The 25,770-nt window shown below is 47.4% G+C and overlaps 6 protein-coding genes across 6 annotated transcripts; 3 read left to right on the top strand and 3 right to left on the bottom strand.

Annotated features, from left to right (window-relative positions):
• Positions 1-353: 353 nt before the first annotated feature.
• Positions 354-5,409, top strand: GGS25DRAFT_488565 (PAB-dependent poly(A)-specific ribonuclease subunit PAN2). The gene is made up of 12 exons (XM_049260825.1): positions 354-596; positions 743-850; positions 916-1,091; positions 1,151-1,277; positions 1,348-1,934; positions 1,996-2,421; positions 2,471-2,721; positions 2,778-2,944; positions 2,994-3,098; positions 3,150-3,552; positions 3,615-3,828; positions 3,893-5,409. The coding sequence occupies exons 1-12, from the start codon at positions 576-578 to the stop codon at positions 4,749-4,751; spliced, it is 3,444 nt and encodes a 1,147-aa protein (XP_049118347.1). The 5' UTR covers positions 354-575; the 3' UTR covers positions 4,752-5,409.
• Positions 5,410-5,413: 4 nt separating this feature from the next.
• GGS25DRAFT_488563 (ribosomal protein S7) lies at positions 5,414-7,072 on the bottom strand. Its single transcript, XM_049260824.1, has 2 exons — positions 6,451-7,072; positions 5,414-6,278 (listed from the first exon to the last, which is right to left on the bottom strand). The coding sequence occupies exons 1-2, from the start codon at positions 6,919-6,921 to the stop codon at positions 5,826-5,828; spliced, it is 924 nt and encodes a 307-aa protein (XP_049118346.1). The 5' UTR covers positions 6,922-7,072; the 3' UTR covers positions 5,414-5,825.
• Positions 7,073-10,572: 3,500 nt separating this feature from the next.
• Positions 10,573-10,977, bottom strand: GGS25DRAFT_521171 (uncharacterized protein; the record flags this gene model as incomplete). The annotated part of the gene is made up of 3 exons (XM_049264010.1): positions 10,573-10,733; positions 10,802-10,861; positions 10,923-10,977. 3 exons carry the CDS (start codon positions 10,975-10,977, stop codon positions 10,573-10,575), a joined length of 276 nt encoding a protein of 91 aa, XP_049118345.1.
• Positions 10,978-16,211: 5,234 nt separating this feature from the next.
• On the top strand, positions 16,212-17,838 carry GGS25DRAFT_488540 (uncharacterized protein). The gene is made up of 3 exons (XM_049260823.1): positions 16,212-16,943; positions 17,030-17,435; positions 17,496-17,838. The coding sequence occupies exons 1-3, from the start codon at positions 16,495-16,497 to the stop codon at positions 17,631-17,633; spliced, it is 993 nt and encodes a 330-aa protein (XP_049118344.1). The 5' UTR covers positions 16,212-16,494; the 3' UTR covers positions 17,634-17,838.
• A 1,658-nt stretch (positions 17,839-19,496) lies between these two features.
• On the bottom strand, positions 19,497-22,306 carry GGS25DRAFT_488502 (uncharacterized protein). The gene is made up of 3 exons (XM_049260822.1): positions 21,681-22,306; positions 19,849-21,626; positions 19,497-19,783 (listed from the first exon to the last, which is right to left on the bottom strand). Exons 1-3 carry the CDS (start codon positions 22,057-22,059, stop codon positions 19,727-19,729), a joined length of 2,214 nt encoding a protein of 737 aa, XP_049118343.1. The 5' UTR covers positions 22,060-22,306; the 3' UTR covers positions 19,497-19,726.
• A 796-nt stretch (positions 22,307-23,102) lies between these two features.
• On the top strand, positions 23,103-25,666 carry GGS25DRAFT_257888 (Ran-binding-domain-containing protein). The gene is made up of 3 exons (XM_049257257.1): positions 23,103-23,427; positions 23,541-23,609; positions 23,769-25,666. The coding sequence occupies exons 1-3, from the start codon at positions 23,317-23,319 to the stop codon at positions 25,317-25,319; spliced, it is 1,731 nt and encodes a 576-aa protein (XP_049118342.1). The 5' UTR covers positions 23,103-23,316; the 3' UTR covers positions 25,320-25,666.
• Positions 25,667-25,770: the final 104 nt, after the last annotated feature.

Raw genomic sequence — 25,770 nt, 5'->3', positions numbered from 1 at the left:
AGCTGGAGGTCTCGTCGGTACTAGGAAATGTATTCGACGAGACTTAGATAGTTCATGTCAACATTGAATGAAAAAAAATATTAAGAATATGGCAAACATTACTAGGTAGTGACAGTAATGACAGTAGTGACAGTAGTGACAGTAGTTGAAGACTAATTACGGTGTGAATTGTCCAAGTGAATAAAACTAGCACTAATAACTATCATCCAACGGTTTTATCCCACGCCGTGGAGAAACTTCGGCTAATACAACTCCCCTGGCATAAATTCACAGTACCTAGTTAATGTAAAGACGATCATGTGTGGTGCTAGTATTATCGATAGTGTCAGCTAACAATTTGAAGTGGGATGGACCCGAGGCTTTCAACTTTCAACCCTCTTCAACTTTAGTACATAATATACTAGGTATAGTACTAGCTACTACCAAGACATATTACATATCTCAACTCTTTTCCTTTATCTTCGTTTTTACCACATGTAGATATTTCATAAAGTCGCGACGGGATTTGAATTTCCTATCGTTGAGGGCCAATATTGCTTCAATTGCTTTAGCTCGACCATGCTAAACCCGCCAATATGGATGGAGATTGGGACGAGGTACGCATTTAATTATTCTATCTTGCAACTTCATACGGCAATTGCTATGATATCGGGAGATCCCATATACATGTCGCAATAGATTACGGATCGTGGATCGTGGATCATTCATAGAATACAAAACTGACTTTAGTATTTCTCTATAGGTTGCGCGCATACCCTTCCCACCACCGGGTCTCCGGGCCATGTCCACGCCTGTCACTGTCTTAGCTTTCGATACGAGTCAAGAGCTCTTATGGACAGGTAACGAATATGTATGAAATCTAGTAGGAGGGGGAACACTCGAGCTGCGCAACATCTATCTAATACCATTGCTTAGGGCCGCGTGTCGTCATTCTATGGCACGAAACTCCAGCCGTACACATCCTTCAAGGCGCATACCTCCCAAGATGGCCCCGTTCGCCAGATACTCTTCAACGACAAGGGCGTCATCGCAATTGGTTCTCGTGGGGTCCATATGGCATTGAGGAGGGGGCCGCCTTTATGGTCAATTAGGTAGGAATCAATTTATGTCCTGGATGAGAGTCTTTCGCCAATGCTTAAGGTTCATATAGACACGAAGACATGCAAGAGCTACGATGTATGAGTTTCACGTCTAAGGGTACCGCCGAGATACTCGTAGCTGGCGAACAGGACAAGATGTTCATCATCGACACGAATAAAGGCGAGATTACTAAAACGGTATGATACATTAGGTCTCATGAATGACTATCGAGGGCTCGAGCTCCCGCGACTAACAAATGCTTATTAGCTACCGACGGAACATAAATATACAATTATGCGGAGAAGTAGGTATATCTGCGCAGCCACGCCGACAGGGGCTGTCCATATTATCGACTCTTTAACTTTCCAGGTTATCAAGATCTGGAATGCTCATACGGCTGCTATCAACGACATGGATGCGCAGCACGACTTTATAGTTACTTGCGGATATTCCATTAGGCACGGAGGCAATTATATGCCAGATCCATTCGTAAACGTATTCGATCTGAAGAATATGGGTTCCATGTCGCCCATCCCGTTCCCGGCGGGTGCTGCCTATGTAAGAATGCACCCGCGCATGTCTACGACCAGTATCGTTATGTCACAGATCGGTCAGATGCACGTGGTCGATCTTATGAATCCCAACACTAGCAATGTACGCCAAGCAAACAGTCTATCCTACTTTTCAATGATAGAGATCGCCTCCTCAGGTGAGGCGATTGCGCTTGCGGATGGGGATTGCTTCATTCATCTTTGGGGCTCGCCCAACAAGGTCCATTTCGCCGAGTTTCCTACACCAATAGAGACAGCCGATTCCGGAACAGCACCTCGGATTGACTTCGATGATCACGATACGTTAGTATAATCGAACGAGGCAAAATGAACGGTGTCAATGATAGTTGCTAACATGTGTTAGACCATTGAGCTCTGTCGGTATGCCATACTATAGAGAAGTATTGCTATCGGCATGGCCGAGTAACATGGTGACGGAGGTCGGAGCCCCACCAGTCAAAATTGACCAGCAGTTCTTAGCGACTCTGCAAGAAAGAGACTGGGGATATTTTGGCAAGAACACTCGCCCTTTGCGACGGAATCAGGTTGAGGACACGCGGAACAACGAGAGTCCTCAGAGCTCCCTAAAACCACCCAAGTTCTTGAGCGAGAAGGCGAGAGAAGCAGCCAAGTCTCCCGCGGGAACTCCAGCACCAGAAGAAGTTATACCGGAAATTCCCCAAGTCCTACAGGACGCCAAGCTCGAGAGTCTGAAGATCGAGGTGCCTGACTTATATCAAAATATCGAAATAAAGTACAGTAAATTCGGAATCGATGATTTCGATTTTGGGTGAGTTGAATCTGTTCACGTGCTAGAAAATTGCTAATGAGATGTTCAGTTATTTCAACAAGACACAGTATTCTGGGCTGCAAAATCACATTGTCAACGCGTACGCAAATCCACTATTACAGATGATGCACTATACGCCACTTGTTCGGAATATTGCTCTCCAGCACGCTGCAACAGCATGCGTCGATGAATTATGTCTCCTTTGCGAATTGGGATTTCTCTTCGACATGCTCTATAAAGCAGAAGGGGAGGCTTGCCAAGCATCCAATTTCACAAAGACTCTTAGCTATCACCCCGAAGGTTAGTGATTCCTTACCTAGACTTTGGTCGACTATCCACTAATAAGCATACGCCAGCGGGAAAACTTGGTTTATTGGAAGAGGAGCCTCACTCGTCTCGGACGGTAATGCTTCAACAGCTTACAAGATTCCTTCTTAGGCAGATGGCTCAGAACTATAGCTCGATGATTCAAAATCTTCAACCCTACTCCCCAGAAACACCCCATCCTAGGAGCTTCGAAGAGGTAAGTCTCTTGATACTTTCATTTGATCGGCGTTGACTAACAGCTTAAGCTCTTCCAAACCTCTGCAACGAGCTCCATACGGTGCATGAACTGCAGAAGTGAAACTACAAAGCCCGACCATACTATGGTGAATGAGTTGATGTATCCACAGGTTGTAAGTACCTTCCCCTAGTAGGCACACCACAGCAAATGCTTACTGAACTAGAAACCTGGTCACCGAAACCCGAGGGTACGGGGCACAACATTTTGCCAGGTCTTGAAGATGAGTGTAGAAAGAGAAACTACCAATAAGGGGTGGTGTAATAACTGCCATCGCTACCAAACTCTCGCAACCCGAAAGACCATACATCGCGTCCCCAGTGTGCTCATGCTTGCCACTGCAATCACCAGTAACGACCATCGGCGACTTTGGGCTACCCCTGGATGGCTTCCGGAAGAGATCGGAGTTATAGTAGACAACGGGCAATTCTTTTGCTTTGAAGGGGAAGACTTAAAGCTGCATTTGCAACGGGGAATCCACAGTATCACGGTATATTCATTGACTGGGTTAACTGTCAACATTGAAGGCGGCCAACAGCAGAGGTCACATCTTGTGGCCATGGCCAATAGTATGTTTCCAACTTTATTCACAAAAGTTAGCAGCAGGTTATATGCTAACACCTCAATCTAGTTGCGCATTCCGCGCCAATAGCTCCAAGTCAGAGTCAATGGTATCTGTTCAATGATTTCCATGTGAAGCCGATTCCACCACAAGAGGCTTTGACGTTCAACACATCCTGGAAGACACCTGCCGTCATTACGTTCCAGGAAAAAACCGCCAACAACAAGTTGGATTCTAGTTGGAAGCAGAATCTTGACTCTAGACTACTTTATCTAGATCTCCAGTGCGTATAAAATTTTTGAAACGATGATCGGCTTTTTTTCAAATTGCTAATAACTTTTTTATAGAGCTGATCGAGCCGATAAAACGTATCGGACCCTGGATCGGCAGACTGAGCCAGCAGGTCCCAATACGATCGTGGCCATCGACACGGAATTTGTGAAAATTTCTCAGCCAGAGGTGGAGATGCATTCGGATGGCGACTCCAAAATCATCCGACCCACCATGCACGCTTTAGCCAGGACATCGATTGTCCGAGGCAGTGGCATGGACGAAGGACTACCTTTTATCGATGACTATATCACTATTAAAGAGAAGGTCGTCGATTACTTGACTTCATACTCAGGAATTACCCCTGAAGACTTGGACATAAACTTGGCACAGCAAAGGGGGCACAATCTAGTGCCGCTCAAGATCGCATACAAAAAGATATGGATCTTACTAAACCTCGGATGCAAGTTCCTGGGCCACGGGCTAAAACAGGACTTCCGCGTAATTAACATACATGTGCCGAAGGCGCAGGTCATCGACACAAGCGACCTCTTCTTCATCAAAGAGCGACTGCGCAAGCTTAGTTTGCAGTTCCTAGCGCACACACTTCTTAAAGAGGACATACAACAGAGCACACATGACTCGATTGAGGATGCTAGGACCGCCCTCAAGCTATATCGTAAATATCAAGAATTTGATGAAGCTGGCATCCTTGACCCTATGTTACAGGAGATATATGCCAAGGGTGTCGCGTCTAACTTCAAACCGCCGGCCAAGTTGGGCACAGGGGCCAACGTCCCCAGGACGGATACGCCACCGGTAGACGGGAACGGAGTTGGTGGGCCGACAACACCGGTGCGGAAGTCGGGTATAAACGGCCCAGGAACGCCGGCATCTGCGTCAACACCAACTCCGGGGAGGATGCTATTCCGATAAGTTGGCCTAAGGTGGATATCACGGAGAGGATTTCATGGGCCTACAGTGCGAATTTTCAAGACGGCAACATTCATCATAGACGTATGCCGATTGCCCCTAAAGCCAAACATATAACGAGCTCGAGCTTGTTTTTGAAATTCCGATGCAGTGCGGGATCTAGATCCCAAACGGCCACGTTTTTTATAGTCTATGAATAATATATGAGTCGTGGTTGCGGTATAGTGAGATACCTCCTCGAGCGGCTTGGCAATGAACATGGGACGATGAATGAAGGACGAAAAGCACATTTTAGGTGAAGGGGGGATGGGTAGCGATAGAGATGATACATTATTTCAAAGCGTTCTTGACATTTCTTTCCACCCCTGACGTATATGTTAGTCATGTATCCATGAAGTAAAGCTAACGGGCAAGGTAAAAATAAAAGATAGATGAGCGGGAACTAAAACGATAGTCAACTTGACTGCTATGGGACGTTGGCTCTCGCTTTACAAGTGAGTTTGTGGGCATGTTGTTAGTTATGATCTCTTCTCATAACTACCTATGTAGGTAGGAACTCAATCTTTTACTCTGACTCTCACGCCGGCTGGGGTAAATCGTGGCTGGCTATGGCTACGAATCATCATACAGTACTAATGCTACTTACATACTAGAGGAAGACGGCCTAGGTACCTAGTTATTTGATTTGAAAGTTACCCCTTTCCGTGAATACCTAATGTCGATCGATACCTACTGGAAACCAAGCAAGAAGCCTCGATACGATGACTTTTATACAAGAGCTTTTTTTTTTTTTTTTTTTTTTTTGAGTATATCATACATGCCCCGCCTACTTGAATATTGCTGCTGCCATTGGCAGACCGAAAATTGCTAGAAGGTGTTGGTTTAGACAGTGTGTATACAGTAGGTAGGTATATACTATTCACATCTGATAGTTAAGGTTATTGACCCCTTTTTCGTCAATCCTATCTATGTACCTAACCTAGGCCTATCCAGGTTCAGTAGGGACCTAGTGAGTGTTCTAGGCAAACCCCCTCTCCGCCAATACCTGATACCAGACCCCAGGTCCTATCCTCACCTCTACCTCTTCTTCTTCCCCACCACCGCAAAATGGGTCAAATTCGCACGCGCCGCGGTGCCCGTCTTATGCACCTGCGCGCGCTTGTCCCAGATACCCGAGCGGCCCTCGATGACCGAAACAATCTCCTGCGCGAAGCGCGTCGCGAACTGGTTGCGTCCGGACCCCATGCTGCGCTTCTTGCACACGGCGTCGATGATCCACATGACGGCGATGCGGCGGCGGGCGCGGGCCGGCATGGGTTCCGGGACCTCGAGGGCGCGCCCACCGCCTGCGGCACCTTTCAGCGCACGGATGCGGATGAGGGGGGCGACGGAGTCGATGGCGAGGGTTAGGTAGAGGAGGGGGTTGAGGGGGAGTTGTTCTGGGCTGGGGGAGCCGGGGAGGAGGGGGCGGAGGGGGGAGACTTTGGGGGCGGGGTTGGTGCGGAGGTAGTTCAGGATGAGGCTCATGTGCTGTTTGGTCGTTGTTAGTCTTTTTTTCTTTTTTTTTTCTACTCGTCTCGTACATCATTTGTTCAAGTTTCATTGGCGTCTGATGCACTGTTTGAAGAGGATTTGGGATTGTGGAATGCACTGCATTTGGGGGCATTATGCAGGCAGGTAGGTGGTGGAAAAACAAACGTACCCTTTGCGCTCTCCCGAGCTTGCCATCCTTCATAAGCAGCTTGGTGACCTGGTCCACTACGGGGTGGTAACGGTCCTGCAGCTGTTGGTTCTTCCCAACGCGCTCGGGCATGCCGAACAACAGACCTTCTTCGCCCTCGCCATCAATATCCTCGCCAGCCGCGGCTTTCTCTAGAGCGGCGAGCGCTTCGGCATTGAGGTAGTTGGGGGCGAAGAGCTCTGGCGGCTTGGGCACGTACTCGGCGGGTGTTGAGGGTGGTGGTGGTGGTGGGGGCCCAGACTGGTCTTCTGGCGGTGGCCCTCTCGAATGTAAATCGTCTGCAAGCCCTCTCCTTGCTATTAAGGAAGGATCTATTTGCCGTACTGGTCGGCGTTCTGGATGGGATCGTAGGAGGGGTGTAGTTGGTTGCCGCGTTCGCAAGGTGATATTCCGAAGGACGACAGCGCCCCGGGGCGTCAGTTTGCAAGACATTGAGGCCAATTCCTTATCGTTTCGTTGTGCGCATCGGTTATGTATGTCCTCCAGATCCTCAGTTCCTTCTACCCTTCTCTTTCTCTGGTTTTCAATGCGATTGTCGTCGGGTTCAATAATTCATTGTTCCAACCAAAAAAGGTTGAAAAGTTAGGAAATCTGATAATCATGAAAAGTTCCAAAGCTGTTTTAGCCGGAGTTGGCCCGATTTTTTAAAGGTCCCCACCTCTGGATCTCGGAACTTGGACGGTGGGGGACTCAGTGAACCTTGAAGCCACAAATTCTGCAAGCCACATTACAATCGCTATCGGTTCTTGTTGGAGCTTGGAGGTGGAGGAACTTCGGGCATCTCCCCTTAATCCATTAGTCGGTAGGTACAATGGTACATACTCCTTTTTCCTTTTTCCTTTTTCCTTCTCCTGTTCCCTATCTTCATCCCTTTATCTTTGAATTGCTTGCTTGTCAATCATTTATAATAGAATCGTAACCATTAATCTATTTTTATAGAACGATTAGCGATCATTCCTTTCACCTAGGTACAATACAATACCTACCTTAGATGCGTAGATTGTATCTTACCTAGCCCACACATACATACTTAGGTACGGAGAGTCTCCCCTATCTTTCAGATCCCAGATTGATAGATCGGCCTCCCCATCATCCCCCACGCGGGTAAGGGGCGGGTCGATCATAACAGGGCTACATGGATACAGGTACGTACATACTGGGTAGGAACAATGTGGGTAGTATTATTATTATTATTGTTATTATTATTATTAAACCTGTAGACCCCACCACGTCCAGCTCATGCAGACACGTTTATAAAGGTTATTAAGATGTGGTACTATTCTACAACGATCAGCCCTCCCCCGTCTATCACCCCCCCTTCCCCCCTATAACTCGAATATATGACACCTAGCCACTGGCTGTTATAGGTATGATCCGGTACCGGCTTCCGGGTGGTAACGCGTGAGGTTCCGAAGCTCGTTAGTGGCTTAGCTCTCTCTCTCTCTCTCACTTCCCAGTTCCATTCCCCGTTGGTTTCTTTTCTGTAAGTGGAAGCAGGCGAAAGGAAAAAAGAAGAACGTTTCCTGTCGTGTCATGCCATCATCCATCATCACGCAAGGAACCAAATCCCCGTAACTGACCCCAGAGGTCCAATACTTTTGTTCCAAAGACCTATCTACATATGCCCCCGAACCCCAGCCTATACCTACTGTTGGGCATGAGATTACGAAAAAGAACGTCATGTCTTGTCTTGGGAATACATCCAACATTCGAACCTTCAAAACCAGAACAGCCAACCACCTACCTAACCCTCCGTTATGTGCAACCTGTACGCCTTTCGGGCGTTGGTTGCTAGGTATTCGTATAAAGGCAACTTACTTCGTGTGTCTCTCCCTTCTTCTTTTTTTTTTTTTTTACTTGTCTCAGCTGTTGCGCATCCTTCGGATACGACCTCGACGAGTGCGCAAAAAAAGGTCATGCGGCCAGGAGATCGCAGATGACAGCTGCTGCTGCTAGCCCCTAGCTCCCATGTAAGCCGGATAAGCTCCACCGGTCGACTCACATATAATCTAATAGATACAACATATGTATATATATATAGTTTCCAATCTGTATCAAGTAAGTATGTGCCGTAGCTAGACTGCTAGGTAATATATATTCTACCTACATATATTGTGGCAGCGCAGGTACTTGGGTACTAGGTAAGGGGTCGATGAGGCTACGTCTATCTAAGCTTACTTCGCCTACTACATACATACCTGGTATGGACATATTACATATCTAGAAAAGGGGGGGAGACTTAATCGGCCCAGATCTCCGATGGCGATGGCGTAATCTGTGTACACCCCCAACCTACATACCTACTTAGGTAGGTGCTTACCTAGCTAAGCCTTTCAAATAAAAAAAATTCCCCATCTCATGGTATGGTTGGATTGCTTTTACAACAACGTACTGTTTCCAATCCTGCAGTTAAGGTTATAAGCCGACAGGCGAATCGTACGTTGCAGAATTGCCCAGGCGTGCGCATGAGGGTGCGCCAACGCGATCCTTCCCGGCACCAGCACACACACACACCTTTTCCCTCTCACTTTCACTTACCGTCACTCACACTCACTCACTCTAACACTTACACTCACACACACACACACACACACCCACACCCACACCATACCCGTTGAAGATTCCCAGTTAGTTAGTTAGTTAGTAAATGTTGGGTACCTAGGTGAGCTTATGCTGCCCGCCACCGCAACCCCCCCCCCTCCTCCCCTGGCTCACGTTGCATTGCGTATTTTGTTTGATCAGACGAATTTCAGGAGTGCATGCATACGCATTGCTACAGTAAGCAGGAACATACCTACTCATACTTTTCTTCCCTTCGCAACAAATCTTCCCTCATCCCTCCCCTAAAGAAAAACATGTTTCAAAGAGGAAAGGGAAATGAATGTAGGTAGGTAGGTAGCATCACGTCACTTCGGGATAATTCAAGCCACGCGGAAATTTTTATCTTTCATGGTTACACTGGCAAAAAGAAGAAGAAGGAACCCAGAAGAAGAAGAAGAATCAGCGGGTGAGTCAGAGGCGGAGGAGAAGAAGAAGAAGAAGAAGGACAAGAGGCAGAAGAAAAGCCTGAGAACCTGGAAGCAGCAACCACATAACAAATAAAGGAGATCGGCATCATCTCCTATCTCTAACTCTCCACACAAGAGACACAGGATTGCTTTCCTCCTTCCCCACTAGCCGTCTGACCTGCGCTAACTAGCTTGCCCGTTGAGGTATCCCATCAAATCCCGTCTGACAAAATCCCTCGAGATTCCTTCTTCGTATTGGGAGGGACACATGAAGAAAATCGCGAACTTAGTCAGTAAAGGTGTGTCATTGACGTTTTAGGGGGGAGGGTGGTATTGTAGTGTTCGATGATGCTTCTGTTTTCGTTTGTCCTATCGTTATTTCATGAAATGTCGATCTCGTAATCAAAAAGAATCTCTAAAAAAGAATAGAAAATTAAAAAGAAAAAAAAAAGAAGTAAAAAGCCAAAGCCAAACCAGAAGCCAAAGCGCACTCATCTCGCAACTTGTTGCTCAACAGTAACCAAAAACCCAATAGGTAGAAAAAGGCCAACCAAGAATATCCTGCGCCTGTTCCTCCCCAACCACTCTTTTTGGAAGCTCCCGTGCTGGTTATAATCCCCTTTCGTAGTCATAAATAATAAATCCCCGCTTTCTAGAAAACGCGCGTGGTGGAAATGGAAAGGAAACCTGTCAAACCCTCAAATCCGCATTCGTTGGAAACCAATCAACGAGGGCGGGAATATGCGCCGTTTCCATTGGATGCTGATGTAATTGCTTTCCCCTTCTCTTCTTTTTTCTTCTTGTTCCTTTTTTTTTATCCCGTCTCCTTGCCGTGGGGCAACCGAATCCTTTCCAAAACTCCGATTTGCTAGCATCGTACAGAACAGGAAGTTCAAGCGCAAAACGAGAACAGTGACAGTTACCAAAGGCCGTCGTCGGAGAAAGTAGGATGGTGAGCTGAACCAATCATCAAATGGGGAAGGAGACTGGAACGGTCGTCACGTATATCCGTCGAGACCCATGGATCCAAGTCGGACGCATGCGTCGTGGTGGTTTCCTTCGCCAGGGGTACCATTTACCAGTTCGTTGTTAAGTTTGTTTGGCTCGTAAGCCAATTCAGAGCCGCCTCCGCGGCATCCTCCCTGGCATTGGTGAGGTTCCTCCCATCGTACCAATAACGTGCCTCGATACGCTTGCCGTACACAGTAACTGCGCTAGACCACGCAGTCCGCCCACCTGAACGCACATATGAGTTCATGTCCTAAGTGGATGTTGGAACTTGAAGAAAGTGATCGGAGCCTCACCTCGTCGATCAGAGACGATTTGGAAGATTGGGGCCTCGATCTGGCATTCGCGGCACACCACTAGTCAACCCGATTAGTTCATATTCTACCGAACCCGGCGAATAATATGATAGTATCCCACCTGCTAGTCGGTCTTGCCATGGTGTGTTCGGAGGCTGTTGTTGTGAGGAAGGCATGTTGGATAGGTATGTAGTCCTGAGTATCGCACTGAGAGAAGCTAGTCTTTCGCGGTGGAAGTAGGTTTTCAATAACGAGGGAGTATGGTGACCAAGGAGTTGGGGGCGCGTAGTATAGATAAAAGAAAAGGCCAACATCCAAGACTAAGCTAGAGCCCGGGCTACGTAGATACCTTATATATTCGAAGCTGAGCTGCTGTCATCGTTTTCTTTTCTCGATTTGGTAAAGACAGGCACCCGGCCGGTGGCATGGACGATAGATACTGTCTACGTACACGCATGGGCATGAAGAGAGTCGCGACTTGCAATGAGGCGACGGGTGGGTGATGTGGCAGGAAAGGATTAGTTAACGGCTCCCTAGCAGTTTGCGCAACGGTCCGGCTATGGAAGGATAATTATTTGGCATCAGAGGCGGCATCATGCATCGTGTATGTGTACGTGGTAGGTAAGCGATAGGTCAGTCCTCGAGGTGTGAGTTATGGTGTGAAAGAGAAGGTTGAGGTAGGAAATCAGGCAGGGCGACGGTTTGCATTGCCGTTGTAAGTTACAATTAAGCATACCAGTTCCTTTTTTGATCAGGGTCAACTGCTTACTAGGGTCAACGGACCAAGCAGGAAACTTACCTACTCAGCGAGCAAACAGTAGAGGGAGGTGGGTGAAAGGATTGCTTTTCCTTTTCCTTTTCTTTTTTCTCTCTTCCTCGTCTATACCGTCCTCGCCAAGTGAGGAGGGAAGAGAGGTGTAGTAGCCTAGTATTGTGCCCATGTGTTTGTTCGGATGACATCAATACTATCCGAATATAAAAGCCAATAAGACATAGAGAAAGGAAGTAATAGAAAGCGAATGGCCAATGTAATAAACATGACCCACCCGATGCGGAGATGTTAAGGGAAACTAGGAATGGTAAGGCTATTGATAAAAAGGAAGGGGGTGTGTATAGACATCGTTGGATGTGGGTTGGCAATACCAACATGCCTATGACCTATGGCAGTACATATTCGTTCAGTATAATCACATAGGGAAAAGCAGTTTAAAACGATGCGGGAAAATGAGAAAAAGGAAAGAATAGGTACTGCGTCGTTAGGTGCCCAATCCGAGGATAGCATGTAACAGCTTCCAACCAAAGATCCTATGAGACTTTCAATGTTGGTTAATACGATAGGGAGCCAAAACCACTTTGGTGAGCTGCTCACGAAACCCGACATAAGGTGCCATATCTTCAGTCTGGTTGGACTCTTTGCCTTGGCTCGGAGATATTTGACTGGAATGAAGTCGCACGTAAATAATTGATATGAGCGGAGACGTATGCGTCTTATTACGCGGCTGTGCGACAATTGGACCACTTGTGGCTGACTGGATGTAAAGGATCCGAGTCTGCTTTGGCCCGACACCTACATATATGTAGAAAAGTAGACACAGGGGTTCCAAGGTCTGGTCATCTACATACCTATATGTAATAGGTACTTGGGCGAATACATGTAGTTAGCTGAGTGAGCAAGTACATACCTATGTAACCTGCTTAGAGCCTGCATAATGTATATTATATATCCTTAGACGGCGAACTGAAGCGGGCGGCTATCAGGTAGATATTCGAGTCATAAAAGGGGTTTGATTGTTGAGTTACAATTGAGACCCAACAACGTGGTCGAGCTGCGCCACGACGCCGGCCAGCTGCTGCCGTTGTGGCATTTGAGCATCAAAAGAAAAGAAATCTCCGAGTCTTGTACTATTGGAGCACAGTCCGACTCGACGTCAAATGCCATCCATCCATACTACTAGGTTACAAATGTATCCGAGTCTAACTGCAGGAAAAGATGTACATACCTACTCTTATTAGGTACCTACCTCTACCCAGTAGGCATCACGATGATCACGTTTTCTGCCTAATTCAATGCATTCACATTCTGACGAAACGATGACAAGTGTAAAATAAATCAAATTACCTCTCTTGCTTGCCGTGTCGTCCATGTTTGCTTTTCTTTTCCCCCCGTCAATGTATCCGTCAGGGGCATAGCGTAAATTTCGACCCAATTGATCGGTACTCGTACTCGTGATTGGATAAACCAAGCGCAGGCATGCGAAGTGGTCGAAGTGGCCGAGGGACGGCAGGTGACATTGCTAGAACGGCGATATACACAAAATCTCGTTTGAGAAGTCCAACTTGGGTAAAGAGAATTAGGCTGTTGCGAGCCGTGTTCTTCTTCAGCGCTTTGCTAGGCCGGGGCACTCGGTAAATGCACATGTGGTTAGGCATGAACCAAACTGGGTGGATAATGCGTGATGCATCCTGTCACTGGTAGCTTCTCGATACATGTAAACAAACCCCAATCGTACGAATATAATTTCCTACACATGTAAGCTTGAGAGAAACTGAAGATTATCTTGCATCCTACATATGTAGTTTTCTAGGCTGATGATGATACAAACCATGGATAGGTACTTTATCAGCTGTCTTCTAGCCAGCTGCCAGGTTCCTTTCGGGTGGATACATAATATAGCGGGTCAAAAAGCACCCGGGATCTATATGGCTGGCCAATGTCCAGTATTCAAACGGGAACCTCCTCCCTATCTACATGTAAGTAGTTTGTAGTCATAAGCTGCTATGGGACCGCTAAGAAGTGACTGTGTAGGAGCAAACTGATATGTAAAAAATAGGTAATACAATGTAGTAGGCATGTACCGATTGTTGGAAGAGATACATACCTACTGTATGTACGTTTCCGTGGCCCCGACTGCAAGCCTTCAAGATGAACGTTAAAGAGATCACCAAAGGTTATGTATATGTCTGTAGTCGCCTACATAAACTAGTATTTCTTAGTAATGTAGGTACTCATATGACCTGAGTTGTGAAACGTCAGTATGCGCGATCTAGTATCCAAGACAGACATCTGGAGAACAAATGAAATACGCCACCGGCAGAGACACTTAAAAGGTAGATAAATGGGCATCATCTGACCTGCTATCTATTGTAAGCATTTGTATCCTCAGCAAGACAGGTGAGCGTATAGGTACATTTGTACTTCTTTTGCGTCCTTGTTGTGGATATCAGCCCTGTATAATTATGGTATAAACCCCTGCTTGCGTACAAGCAACAGCGTTTGACTTGGCGACGAACAAGCAAGCTATAGACGCATGTTTTGATTAGCGAAGGTCCCGTCAGCATGGAATTTTGAGGCACAGAACAACGTGGAACAGGGCAGTGACGGGAAATGTATAGAAGCCATGAATTATACGCATCGCGATAGTGAAGACCCCTGGTGATTCGGCCGAGATTCACGCGCACACAGCAGGATGGAGAGGGAGAAAAGAGTAAGACCCACGCGTTCCGTAGTACCTAATGTGGAGGACGGGCCATCCCTGCGAAGATCCATCTCAACACACTCACTTTACATATCCTGTAGACAGTGTAGAGCGGGCGTGGATGTGAATCTCTACAAGGGTGTGTGGATTAGGAAACAGATGCATACATGCATTCCCCGTATGTCTCCGTATGCACGTCTCTGTATGGAATATATTGGGTACGAATGGCGGCACCGGCAAAAGCAGAATGCATCGTCATATGTAGTGTAGTACTCCTCGTCCAAGAGTCGAGCATCTTTAGAGAATGTAAGCCATCAGGTGCTGTGTGAGCCTCCAAGGGCACCTTGGCAAGTACCCTGGCGCGGCAACTAACACCCAAGGGGTAATAAGCAAATATTCAATGTTGTTGACCGACGCTGCTATTGCTTCATTCTCAAGGCCTATACTGACTAGTCAGAAGAGTGAAACATGGAAAAAGATACTTCTCAGATTACTTGGAAATTCGAAACCCGGTGAAGGGCCTAGACCGCGATGCCACAGTGAAGTAGGTACCAATCGAGCCCCGAGAATAAAGCAAAAGTATGTTTTGAGGACAGTCTTGATACTATCCTTGTGCCGAGGATCATAACCGCAATGGAAACCCGACTTACCAAAACATTGAACATATGACGAAAGGTATGCCAAATCTAGCACCTTCCGTGGTGCAGTTACTTAAAAGGGTCCAATTGTCTCGTATCATGTCCTAATTCAGACCGCCAAAGTCCATTAGCACACAACAGCTGCCACAATGGTAGACAACGGGCGCTCAAGTTGGATTAGAGCACCTCAAATTCATCTAAGAAACGAAATCAGACAGATAGTTCTACACAGATATACACTAGGATCAGATACATGGCTATTTCCTTTTTTTTTTTTTTTTAGAGATATCTGTCTACTATGGCTCGTCCCGCCCATTCGGGAAGTAGGTGTAGAGAAGCAAGAAGCATACATACCCAGCTTACATACATACATTTTCCGGTATAGATTGCAGAGGGGTCGTTCGCTGGACAGCACACGACGTCACACCGGTATAACAAACTGATTGTGGCACGGCACACGAAAATTTGTTCCCGTTGTCACCCGCCGCTCATCGCCTTTCATATCCATGAATGACGAGTCGTATTGTGGCTAGATCTTATGTAGGTACGTCTGTAATGTCTGTAATGTCTGTAATAGAAATACATAAGAAGTGCACATCTAGGGAGGTACATATATAGAGGTGCAATAGTCAGATGGTCAAATGTGAGGCATCACCTGCGTATATCAGTGAGGGAAATATATGTAATGGGTTAACGTTAATTCTTGTTGAAGAAAACATTGAACTTAGTTAACTTGAATCTACTTCTATACTAGGTTAATGTATTACATATGTGAGGTAGGGACGAGGGTAGCTACTGTAAGTTCAAAGTTGCAGCGACTTAAAACGTTGCAGGACGACTTAACTAAGGTTAGTGGGAACTTAACCCTTGTGACCCCAGCACTTGGCACTTTGCCAAGCTCGGCCACAGATAATCCCGGATTCCGCTTAGATGTTTTTCCCAGGTTTTGCACGTGTGAGGCACATGTACAATTGTGTAACCTAGCCAGGGGTAACTACTAGCCTAGTACTAGGTACCTAGTTAGGTTCTTGACTCGCGTTTAATACATAGTAATAGGCAGTTACAAGTGCAGAGGAGAGTTAATCACATTATGTGGCTATTATGTAGGTATGGATGTATGTACCTACCTACTGCTACGGTAATAACTAGTAACAACTAACATTGAAGGTTAGCAAGCTGTGTGGGTAACGAAGCGGGATTCTTGATTCCCCAGATTCCTTACCAAACCCCTGGTAACACTGAGGGTGGGTCTAAACTAATAAACTAAAAACTTACCTCGGCATCTTCTTTCCAAGTAAGCTCCTTAAAATACCTAGGTAGGTAGGTATACTGGCAAATCATCAACTATTCCTTCTACATAACTATTTCCTAAAAAAAAACAACTACCATTCTTCTCATCCCAATTAATAAAAATAAAAAAAACATCTTTAATAAGGCGCTTATCCATCATCTCATCCCATCCCATCCCATCTCATCTCATCATATCATATCCTTCAGCTTCGTACTCCTATTTACAAAGAGTCGTATTTAAAAGAAAGCGCAAGGTGACTCACACAAGGCGACCAATCAAGCCGTCAAGATGCCCTTCGACACCGAGCTGACGCGCCGCCTGGGCATCAAGATTCCTGTTGTCCAGGGTGGCATGCAGCACGTTGGATATGCTGAGTTGGCCGCTGCAGTGTCAAACGCGGGAGGATTGGGTATCCTTACAGCCTTGACACAGCCCACACCTGAGGATCTGAGAAAGGAGATCCGGCGGTGTAGGGAGATGACCAAATACCCGTTTGGCGTCAACATTACGCTATTGCCTGCACTTGTGCCCCCAGACTACGCTGCGTACGCCCAGGTCGTTATCGACGAGGGGGTCAAGATAGTAGAAACTGCCGGCAACAGCCCTGGGCCAGTCATCTCCAAGCTGAAGGCCGCCGGTCTCATTGTTCTCCACAAATGTACTACCATTAGACACGCACAGAGTGCCATCAAGCTCGGCGTCGACTTTCTATCCATAGACGGGTTCGAATGCGCAGGGTGAGTAAATCATGGAAATCTTCCTTATTGTCCTGTCCCTTTTTAGCTTGTTCGCATAGCTAAAACATTGCTAATGGCGGAAATAGACACGTGGGCGAGTCAGACATCACCAATTTCATCCTGCTTAGCAAGGCGCGCCAGACGCTTAAGGTGCCATTCATCGCCTCTGGGGGCTTCGCCGATGGTGAAGGACTGGCGGCTGCCCTGTGTCTCGGTGCAGAAGGTATCAATATGGGTACCCGGTTCATGTGCACTGTCGAAGCACCTATCCACCAGAAGATCAAGGAAGAGATCGTCAACGCCCAGGAAACCGACACTGCCTTAGTCATGCGAAGGTGGACTAATACCACCCGGTTGTACCGTAACAAGATTACGGACCAAGTCGTGAAAATCGAAAAGGAGAGCAAGACCGGCGAATTCGCCGAGATCGCCCCTTATGTAAGCGGGAAACGAGGCCGGGAAGTATTCATAAATGGAGATGCCAACTTTGGTGTAAGTCACACAATTCTCCATTCTCTAGTAGAACCATTCTCTAACCGCTTTGGGTGATAGGTATGGACTGCCGGCCAAGTCATCGGACTGATCCATGACATCCCGACTTGTGATGCCTTACTGAAAAGGATAGAGAAGGACGCGGAGGCCACACTGACTTCGAAGCTCGCGTTGGCGAAACCCCAGAGCAAGTTGTAAAAGCGCACACTCTGTGAAACGTCTCAACAAGAGTATTTCCATTTAGGGGTCTGGCTTTTTGAGATTTGCGGCGTTATGTATTAGCAGCATACTGTAAGTTAGTTAGAGTCTAATGTTACTTACTTAGCCTTAGCCTCCATACAAGACACCAATGTAGGTTTACATATTAGGGGTCTATACTAATGAATTCGACCATGGCCCCCTCGTGTTACGATGGTACACTGTGACTTTTGCGTAGAATTTCGAGTTTCATTGTTTCTTGTGTAGCTTCAAGTGAAGATTAAGTCGCGCATCATAACACTATGATCCATGGATAACGACACTCCTGACCCCTATACTGCCAATGCGAACTAGGTAAGTGACAATGCCTTTAGTCATAGCTCTTAGCCACGTCGATGTCGTCCTCACTCACTTATACCTAATCTTGGAACTAAATCAACCAGCCAACACCGCCTTGCCTTTCCTCCTCATGGTACATACAACCTAGCTAGACCCGAACGCTCCACAAGCACGTACAGGCAATAGGAACTAGCCACAAAGCAGAATAGCGCGGTACACGTCCCCGGATCCTATAGGAGCCACCACTTCCACCGCCGACATTTCGTTTACGCCCCGTAACCGTAACCATCGCACAGCATCGAGGGCACCTATGTATGTATGTATGTATGTAATATCTTTAGCAACTCCCGCCCGCCCCTCCCTCTTCCCCCGTACCCCATACTTATATGCACGAAAGGAGCAACATAAAAAAACCCCATCGGCCCGGTGTATGGATCACACAAAAGGGGAAGCGAGAACAGGTAGGATGGGATCGAACGCTTCTGCCCATTGTCGACGATCCGACAGACACCCACCATTGCACGAACGAACGAACGAACGAACAAACGAACGAACGAACAAACGAACGAACGAACGGGGGGTGGGGTGTGTTCGGGACTGGGAGTTCTTAGTGTAGTCGGCTATTATTCAGCACCTCAGCAATAGCACCCGCAGCGGCATTTCTCTGCAGGTAAGACGTATGTACGATGTTTTGCTTTGCTTTGCTTTGCTTTGCTTTGCTTTGCTAGGTATGACCTACCTACCCACCTACCCACACTACCTACCCTACATACCTACCTCTCACCTAGGTCCTACATACCCCTACTAAGGTAGCACATAAACAAAATAGAGCCATATATGCATTAGCCCTCTCCCCCCCTCTCCGCCTCCATCGTGATCATCGACACTGACAGGCGATCCCAAAGACCCGGGAAGTTGGATCCGGGTTCGTGGCGCCGCCGATGAAAAAAAAAAAAGACGATTAGGTGCTTACCGCCCCCCCCCCTTTCTTCTCCTCTTTCCCCCTTCTTCTTCTCTGGTCCCTACTCACTCCACATTCGACTCGACATTCTACGTCCTCCCATATCCATGTTTCTCCCGTCGCTCGCCTAGACGGCAAATCATGTGGACATGTACATGTGTACCTACATGTGTACGTAGTTGGCCCTAAACAGTAGGTACAGTCCCATGGCCCCCCCCGTAAGCCAGCTCGTACCTATTTCACGTGTTCCGGGAATAGAACACACCTACCTACCATGCACCCACCTACTTACCTAACCTAGGGTAGATGCCGAGTTCTCATATCCAACCGCTTTTAAAAGGGGGTAGAGAGGTGGAAGGGGGGGAGAGGACTACGCTAAGCTACTTTGATCACCCCCTGGGGTATATGTACTAATAAACAACGCGCATCCATTTTATAAGCAAACCCTTTTAGGCATCTAGTGACATAAACACTTGCAATTCACGGGTTGAATTATAGATGATAGGCATGTACGATCATGAGAATCTTGCAGGACCCCAGGAGGGAAAAAGTAGCAGCTAGTCTTTGGCGGGGGAGAATGGCTTTTTATTGAGGATGGTCATGTCTAATGCTGGTTGGTTACTGCCTCTTATCCTTGCTGCCAATTCTATAAAACTAGCTCGTGCACAATATTTTGTGTGCAGGCTCTATCTACACCTTTTCATTCATGTGACCTTATCTTCCGTTTCTTAAATCGAAAAAGGTCTAATGCTCGGTGGCACCTTTAAGACTCATCGGGGACGTATCTCGATCTCTAGGCGGACTCGTCAGTGATAAGCTTGGTGATCTTGCCGATAGCAATAGTTTGACCCTGTGATGGAATAGTTAGTATCCGAGAGCTAGTTAAAAGTAGTAGATGGGGAACATGGAACATACTTGGTCTCTCAAGGTAAAGCGGCCCATCTGAGGGTAATCCTCGAATTTCTCAATGCAAACTGAACCGGCTCCACCAATCACTTGCATGCGGGCAATAATACTATCTCCCTTCTTGGCGTGCGTAGGTGGTACCTTACTCTTTCGTCCTGTTCCCTTTTGTAGTTTATGTAATAACGCGGCGAACGTCACTTCTTCGACGGCGGAGTGGACGTGCAGCACACAGTTGAAGCCAGCGGAAAGAATGGTCTTCAGTTCGAGAATTCGGATCTGCGCCTCAAAGGTAGAGACGTTGTGAACCAGACGTTTCGGTGAGCAGAGTACGAACCCTGCTGAGATATCATCTTCCTCAATTCCACGAAGGCGTACGCGGACCTGATCACCGCATTGAGCAATCTGTATCTCATCTTCCGTCTCACCGTATAGAGCGGCAATTTCGACCTTTTCTTTGTTCGGCATCATAATCAGGGTCATGCCCTTCTTGCACACGCCGGCCTCAATCTTGCCCTCAATCATAGTACCCATATCCCGGTACTTTCCGCTGATAGCCATCATGAATGGCGCGTTGGTCTTTCGTTCAAGTGCTTGCATGTTATCGAGATACTCCAGGAGTGAAGGCCCGTCATACCAGGGGCAAATATCCGATGGGATACGATCCTTGATACCCAGCGTCTGTTGAGCGGCAATGGGCATGAAGAATACATCAGTCTTTAGGTTGTATCCAGTACCCTTCAGGAACTGCATCAGTTTTGTGGTGCATTCCTTATATCTCTCATGAGACCAGTTGACCGTGGCGTCGTCCATCTTGTTGATGGCAACCACGAGTTTGTTTACACCTTGCGTTTTGGCAAGCATGGCGTGCTCACGGGTCTGTCCACCCTTTTCGAAGCCAGTCTCATATTCTCCCTTACGCGCACTGATGACCAAAATGCCAACGTCCGCCTGAGAGGCGCCTCCAATCATGCTTGGGACATAGGTCTTGTGCCCTGGGGCATCGAGAATGCTATATCGTCGTTTTTCGGTCTCGAAGAACCCTCTGCCGACCTCGACGGTCTTTCCCTTGCTTCGCTCCTCCTTAGTCAAGTCAAGAGCCCAGGAAAGATACCAGGTTTCTCTGCCGAGGTCCTTCGCTTCTCTCTTATATTTGTCCATTGTCCTTTCGTCAACCATACCAGTTGCGTACAGAATGGATCCACCCAGAGTTGATTTGCCAGCATCTACGTGACCAATGAAGATAATATTGACGTGTTCCTTGCCGTATATTTCCTTAAGTGTGTCCTCGTCAACATCCGCGGCTTGTTCGTTTGCAACAGCATCGGCATTGCGAGCAGCAGCCTTACCCCCCCTCGAAGGACTAGATCGTCCAGATGATGGAGTGGGTGACGTTTTTCCAGACGAGCCCTTGGCCGATTTGGTAGTCTCACCGCTCTTCTCGATGGCCTTGCTTGCTGTGACCTTGGAGCCCGCGTCGGCAGGGGTTTCTTTGTCGGCCTTCTCAGATTTAGCATCGTCTTTCGGCGCTGCTGGGGCGCCGATAGATAGGATCTTGGTGGCCTTTGGCTTCGGGGGATCTCCGCCGATGCTTAGAACCTTGGTTCCTCCTTCTTGTTTGGCGACTGGTTTGGGCGCGTCGGTCAAACCGGGGGCAGGAGTGCCAGCAGGGGAGCTTTGGTCGCCTCGTTTGGCAATGGTAGGAACAGCTTGAGATTGTTGCGCTTGTTGCTTAGCCTTCTGTTGGCCCTGGGATTGAGGCTGCTGGTACTGAGCATATTGCTGTTGGCCTTGTAGGAGTTAGTGCATAAGCTTATTATGGGAGAGGTATATAGGTACAGTACCATAAGTTTGATTGTATCCTCCTTGTCCATAGACACCACCATATCCCTGGCCCTGGCCCTGAGCCTGGCCTTGACCTTGACCTTGACCTTGAGGATACTGATTATAGCCACCCTGAGCTCCTCCGTATTGTGGGTAGAAGTTCTGGCCGCCATAGTAGCCCTGTTGGTAGTTAGGCGCATAGCCACCAGCGAAGCCGCCTTGGCCAGGTTGGAAGGTTTGGGCAGTGGGTTGGAATGAAGCGGCGCCAGGTCGGAAGGATGCGGCAGCGGGGTTCTGGTATTGGTTTTGTTGGTTATTCAGATTCATTTGCTGAGTCTGTCTGGACAGGTTATCATCTTGGGCGGCGGGATCATCTTCCCAAGAGTTGAGGTCGGCCATTGTATCGGTATCGTTTGGTTTATCTTATATCCTAAATCTATTCACGACTACGTATGTCGGCAGACTGTTTCAAACTGCCCAGGTGGGTATTTGAAAATATAGATCGTAGTGGAAATAACCCCGTAAAATCGTACTTGTGCGACCGATGTCTTTTTTTCTCGTTACGTGGTCGGAGGATATTGGGCAATCGCGAGGTGCGATTGGTGATGTTGTTGAGGGTCGTTATAAAGAACGAAGAGGAAAAAAAGCGAAAGGTTTAATTCACTTCCCGACGCCACGAACAGGCGGTCCACTCTCTGATATTGGTTGGTAAACTTTGAAGATAGAAGTTCCAAGTTAGTTACCTGTTATGCGAGTGAGTGCGACAAAAGATGGGAAAGATGAGTTAGCGGGGTTAACAAGCAAGGTTTCGATTTTCTGCCCCTCCAGACTGGACCAGTGGACCTAAAATGACGGGAACTGCGGGACTACTATGTACGTAAGTACGTATTTATGAATTTATGAACGAGTAAAAATCAAAAAATTGAATGATCTTGTTTTAATTAAGCGGTAAATGCACTAAATAAGACAGGTACATCTTCCTTGAAGTTTACATAAGGTTGAAGGTTCAGCTTAACATTATGTACAATACACTAACTAGCTGAGTCACTGGATAGGCTGCAATTGTCGCCTTTCACCCCATTTACTAAATATACTGCATAAAGCTCCATTGCCTACATATGTACTCTCTTTCGTTTTGCACTGCACGCCGCTGTGCTCACCGTTCACCGTTCACCATTCACCATTCACAATAACAACTTTGCTAACATCCATGATCAATTCAACATAACATCGCTCACACTCTTAGGTCCAAAACAAAGAAAGGTCTTTCAAGTACTAGTCTGGGTCAAAACAGATATTAGGTTCAAAGTAGCCAATACATCTAACTAGTTGGGCATCTATCTCCATTGCCCTCTATGGGGCAATCCGTCATTCTCTCTCTCTCATGCATCTATATTCCTCTACCTGGACAATATTCACTATTCATATTCATTCATGGATATTTCATAAGACGTGGCTTGACCAATACGATACAGTACAATACTTGAACTTGAATACTAGTGACAGCATTGAATAGGTACAATACATTAGCAACCACGCCCAACCAACATTACAACACTACCTACAGTACAAACAGCCTACAAACAGCCTACATACAGACTACATACAGACTACATAGTACCTAGACAACAAGTGTGGCACTACACACAAGCTGTCATGGATGCATTCATATCCAAACTATCGTACCACGCCACCAATTATGCAATTAGATCATGTCTTGCCTTGACCTCTACTTATTTTATCCAACAGGGGTCAAGACTGCTCAAGGTAAGGCGTCCGTCTGCCTCTTGCTTATTGCTACCTGTTTAATCCTTCCTTATCTTCAGCTTAATCGCAGGGATAGGCTATAAGTTACCTAGCTTAGGCTAATTCTTGTCTAGACCGTCGATGATGATCCCCTGAGAGCCGAGCTGAGTCACCTGCAACGTCGCCTAGCTCGTAAAATCGAGGTAAGTTGATCTTATTTTTCTAACCGAATTATTCCCAGCCTTGCCACTATGCATGCATGCCGCTGATGCATGGCATGGCATGACCCCTTTCCCTTTTGGATCCCCTTAAAACTACCTTTTCTCATCAGCTCCATCAGCTCCAACTGATAAGTCGTACAGCTTGTTTCACCTATACTAGAATCCATCGAGTTCCGTTATACTCGAGGAAACTCTTCTCTTGAGGCTGTGGTGCGCACAGCACAAGAAATACGATCCAATGTTGATGCTCTAGGGAAGCGTCTTGAAATTGCTGCGTTAGCAGATGAACCACAACAAAATGGAACACATAGGAGCGCTACTCCCGCTTCTATACGCCGTATCGAGATTCAGAGCATAATAGCAGATATCAAGCAGTTGATTGTTGATATTGATGACTCCATACCGCTTATTAACCTATGGGTTTCTGCTATGGGGGGTATACAGACGCAGACCTCATCCTTCTCACCTTCCCGGCTTCTACAGGCGAGCATGCTTGTAAATGTAGGAGATATGCAATACGTTGTCAATCCGGGACAGCCCATGCAGATTGGCCCAGATTTCGGGTTGACTCTTTACATGCTCTTCCGGGCCCACGTCTCATCCGCCGATTCAGGGGATCCTTATGGTTTGGAAGAAGGCCAGCAGAAGCCTCTTTGGCAAGAGGTCATTCATAAAGCCCGGGTTCGTCTCCGTAGAGTTCCGCGCGATGAAGAGTTCCCAGGGGCAAATGGCCTAGGGAATTTGACCACTGGGCTAAGTTACACATACCAACTCCAAATCGTGGAGGACCAGGACGATGGGCGAGTCCACACGTCCGAGGAAGGCCATGATAAGCCTTGTCCTTATGATGGTATCTCGCTCGCTGGTATCCGGGAGTTTATCCCTGTCCGCCAAATATCGAAAATGTTCTATGCAGATGTCGGAAGGATTCTTAACATCAATCACGAGGACGGCGCCTCCAGCCATCCTGTCCTGCTACTCAAAAGAGACGTGAATGCAAAGCCCCAAACTCAGGACAGACCGTCCGATTTAGTTCACATAGATCAGCCGCGGTTAATCCAAGACATGGATGAGAGCCATGCATCGAACGGCACGTTAGACAGCGACTCAGATGACGAGGCCAACCGTCAACTTCAACTGGAAAGCGAATGCGCCAAAGCGCCGAGAACAAACCATTGGAAGCTGCCCCAAGACGTAGACCCGGAATGGATTGCGCTTGAAGTATTCGACCTTGATAACGACAGCGATACCGATGCAACGGAAGAAGAGGAAGAGTCGGCTGCAGAAGACGATATCCATGAAAAGACAGAGGACAGCCACCTCCACCCCACCCCCCGCCGCCTACGCCCCTGCTCCTCCGTAGATTCAAACCTCGTCACGCAACTAAACCGCATGAGCATCGCCTCCCGCTCACCCTCCCGCGCCTCCGGCGAACTAACCCGCAACGACGCCAACAACCACAGCCACAACCCCCACGACGAAGACCTCCTCGAGCGCTCCCCCTTCGGCGCCATCCAAACCTCCCTCTCGCTCCTCGAGATGCTGCTGCGCCTCACCAGCCTCCAGGAGTTCGAGCAGACGACCCACCTCGCCATCCCCGACCACGTCCTCAGGTTCTACCTCGACGAGTCGGCCTCGCGCGCCGATCCCGACGCGCCTGTGCACCATGGGGTGGGCGTGAATCGGAGTTGATGTGTGGATCGCTCGTGACGTCTACTTATCTAGGTACCTAGTTACCCCTATGTACCTACCTAGGTAGGCGATAGGTGATGGGTGATAGGTGGAAAGAAGTAAGTGCAATGCTAGAAGTTGGCTTGGTTGGATTATGTAGGTTTAACTACATATCCTAGCCTAGGTAAATAAATCAAAGATACCTACGTACGTACGTACGTACTCCGTACCATCTGCCCCGTTCAAGAGATGATGATGATTGTCTATGGTGTTTATACGAGGCAGGCATAATGGTATGTATGTGTGAGCAGTGATGTAAAACTCTGGCGTGACTTTTGAGAATTATTCGTTGGCGTAAGCTATTCTGACATACCTAACCTAGTACCTACACCTACTAGGTACATTAGGTATACATTATGTACAATACCTAGGGTAGGTATGTACGTAGTATTTACCTCTTACACTCCGGTAA

This window comes from Hypoxylon fragiforme (assembly GCF_022984875.1).
Source record: "Hypoxylon fragiforme strain CBS 206.31 chromosome Unknown GGS25scaffold_4, whole genome shotgun sequence".
Classification (NCBI taxonomy): Eukaryota; Fungi; Ascomycota; class Sordariomycetes; order Xylariales; family Hypoxylaceae; genus Hypoxylon; species Hypoxylon fragiforme.
This window is presented reverse-complemented; position numbering and strand designations above follow the sequence as displayed.

Excerpts from the sequence above, each read along its gene's own strand:
- GGS25DRAFT_488565 (XM_049260825.1), top strand. The coding sequence starts at position 576 with ATGGATGGAGATTGGGACGAG. Across the intron at positions 1,278-1,347 it reads AAGGCGAGATTACTAAAACG|CTACCGACGGAACATAAATA; the intron begins GTATGATACATT and ends AATGCTTATTAG. Across the intron at positions 3,829-3,892 it reads CTACTTTATCTAGATCTCCA|AGCTGATCGAGCCGATAAAA; the intron begins GTGCGTATAAAA and ends ACTTTTTTATAG.
- GGS25DRAFT_488563 (XM_049260824.1), bottom strand. The coding sequence starts at position 6,921 with ATGTCTTGCAAACTGACGCCCCGGGGCGCTGTCGTCCTTCGGAATATC. Across the intron at positions 6,279-6,450 it reads AGCTCGGGAGAGCGCAAAGG|CACATGAGCCTCATCCTGAA; the intron begins GTACGTTTGTTT and ends ACGACCAAACAG.
- GGS25DRAFT_488540 (XM_049260823.1), top strand. The coding sequence starts at position 16,495 with ATGCCCTTCGACACCGAGCTGACGCGCCGCCTGGGCATCAAGATTCCT. Across the intron at positions 16,944-17,029 it reads GACGGGTTCGAATGCGCAGG|ACACGTGGGCGAGTCAGACA; the intron begins GTGAGTAAATCA and ends TGGCGGAAATAG. Across the intron at positions 17,436-17,495 it reads ATGGAGATGCCAACTTTGGT|GTATGGACTGCCGGCCAAGT; the intron begins GTAAGTCACACA and ends TTTGGGTGATAG.
- GGS25DRAFT_488502 (XM_049260822.1), bottom strand. The coding sequence starts at position 22,059 with ATGGCCGACCTCAACTCTTGGGAAGATGATCCCGCCGCCCAAGATGAT. Across the intron at positions 21,627-21,680 it reads AGGATACAATCAAACTTATG|GCCAACAGCAATATGCTCAG; the intron begins GTACTGTACCTA and ends AACTCCTACAAG. Across the intron at positions 19,784-19,848 it reads GCTTTACCTTGAGAGACCAA|GGTCAAACTATTGCTATCGG; the intron begins GTATGTTCCATG and ends ATTCCATCACAG.
- GGS25DRAFT_257888 (XM_049257257.1), top strand. The coding sequence starts at position 23,317 with ATGGATGCATTCATATCCAAACTATCGTACCACGCCACCAATTATGCA. Across the intron at positions 23,428-23,540 it reads AGGGGTCAAGACTGCTCAAG|ACCGTCGATGATGATCCCCT; the intron begins GTAAGGCGTCCG and ends ATTCTTGTCTAG. Across the intron at positions 23,610-23,768 it reads GCCTAGCTCGTAAAATCGAG|CTTGTTTCACCTATACTAGA; the intron begins GTAAGTTGATCT and ends TAAGTCGTACAG.